The following is a 1,616-nucleotide window of genomic DNA, read 5'->3' on the forward strand; positions in this document are numbered from 1 at the left end:
TGCAGTTACTTTGTAACACTTTCACATTTAGATCAAAGAAAAACAGTATTAAAGGAGAAGTCCAAGAATTCAAAAAATGTTCTCTTGCAATGGGGGCTACCCGCGCACTGCAAGAGTTAAGTGCTCGTTTTGTCTAGGCGGGCTTCAGATAAAGCAGATCTATTCACCTGATTCTCGGTCCTGGGGCGGTTCAGCACTCATCACTCTTCCCCTCCATTCCTACTATGGAATGTGTCTTGCAGGGGCGTAACTAGAAATCACAGGGCCCCATAGCAAAATTTTGTATGGGGCCTCGTGACTTCTAGTTATGGCCCTTGCAGAGCCCACTTGAGATCCTACGCAGCCCACCTGAGGGTGACCATGCAGAGCCCACCATAGTCTCTCTATGATGGGCTCTACAGGGTCACCCTCAGGTGGGCTGGTCACACTCCTTACCTGTCTGCCTCCTCTTCCTGCACGATCGCTGATGGGCCCCGCTTTCTACTCCAAACCCTTCCTGGGGCTTGTGGGTTTTTGGGCAACATTTGAGGGAAGGTATATAGAGCGTGGATATATTTTTTGATTACTAGAGGCTGCGAGGATCAGGTGAATATATCTGCTTTATTTGACCCCTCCCCTGGTCAAAACAAGGCCTTAACCCGTACAGCAGGGCTAATTTTTTTTCAGTTAGTGGAGTTCTCCTTTAAATCTCTCAGCTGCAATCACCTACTCCCCCTTGCAAGCTACGAGGAAGATAAAAGCGAGATAATCGGTGAGATCGCTCACATTGCTTCTACTCTGCAGTGCGCAGTAATCAATGACTAACCCCAGCTTACCGAGGGCATTCTTCACAAAGTCCTCATCGTATTTCAAACAATGGAACCGTTCCCCCCCAACAACATAGTAGGTCGCATCTAATGACCCCAAAAGTATCAGCTTGCCTCCGGGTCCCAGCAGCTTTATCATCTTTTCCAGATTTCTCATATATTCATCTTCATTTTTACTGATAACTTCCAGTATCCATGCGCTGACAATGCAATCAGCGAGCGGTAACGCCACCGGGGAGGTTATGTTTTCCTGTTCAAAATCACATTTCAAGATCTGCTTGATGGACGATTTTAGTTGCATATCTTTCTTCTGAAGTTGGTCCCTGAAAAAGAACATTAAACGGGCATTACGGGGAGAGCTTCCAGCAAGCTGCACGTGATGGGCATAGTTTGGTTTAGCATTACATTTATCTACAATGTCTACAGGTTATATTCCACCTTACAGACAGAAAAACTAGAAGTGAATTGCAAGGTGTCGCTGCTCTGACTTAATCAGCCCTGAATGGAAATGACTGCTTGAGCTATTGAGCTCTGTAGTCAGCAAGCTTCTTTTTTTCCCCCCAGCAAAGCAGATATAGAAAATGTGGAAATGAGCTGAGAGCTCCATCTGCTGGCTAGCAATGCAAATATCATGTATCCGTATGCGATATTTCATAGTTACCTAAATTAAATGTTAAAAAATGATATATTAAAGGAGAATTATGAGGGGAGTCATTTTAACTCAACCTAATAGTTCGAGCCATCGAGCCTGAAACTAATAATTCGAGACTGAAACTGTCACACGTCGGCTCAATAGATCGGAAAGTGAGC

The 1,616-nt window shown here is 44.9% G+C and overlaps 1 protein-coding gene across 1 annotated transcript; it reads right to left on the bottom strand.

Moving 5' to 3' along the window:
- Nucleotides 1-705: 705 nt before the first annotated feature.
- Nucleotides 706-1,129, bottom strand: LOC108802902 (nicotinamide N-methyltransferase-like; the record flags this gene model as incomplete). Its single annotated transcript, XM_018574747.1, has 1 exon — nucleotides 706-1,129. A coding segment is annotated over one exon (424 nt), but the record flags the coding sequence as incomplete, so codon positions are not given.
- Nucleotides 1,130-1,616: the final 487 nt, after the last annotated feature.

Source organism: Nanorana parkeri, unplaced genomic scaffold, assembly GCF_000935625.1.
Source record: "Nanorana parkeri isolate BGI_ZX_2015 unplaced genomic scaffold, ASM93562v1 scaffold3208, whole genome shotgun sequence".
Lineage (NCBI taxonomy): Eukaryota > Metazoa > Chordata > Amphibia > Anura > Dicroglossidae > Nanorana > Nanorana parkeri.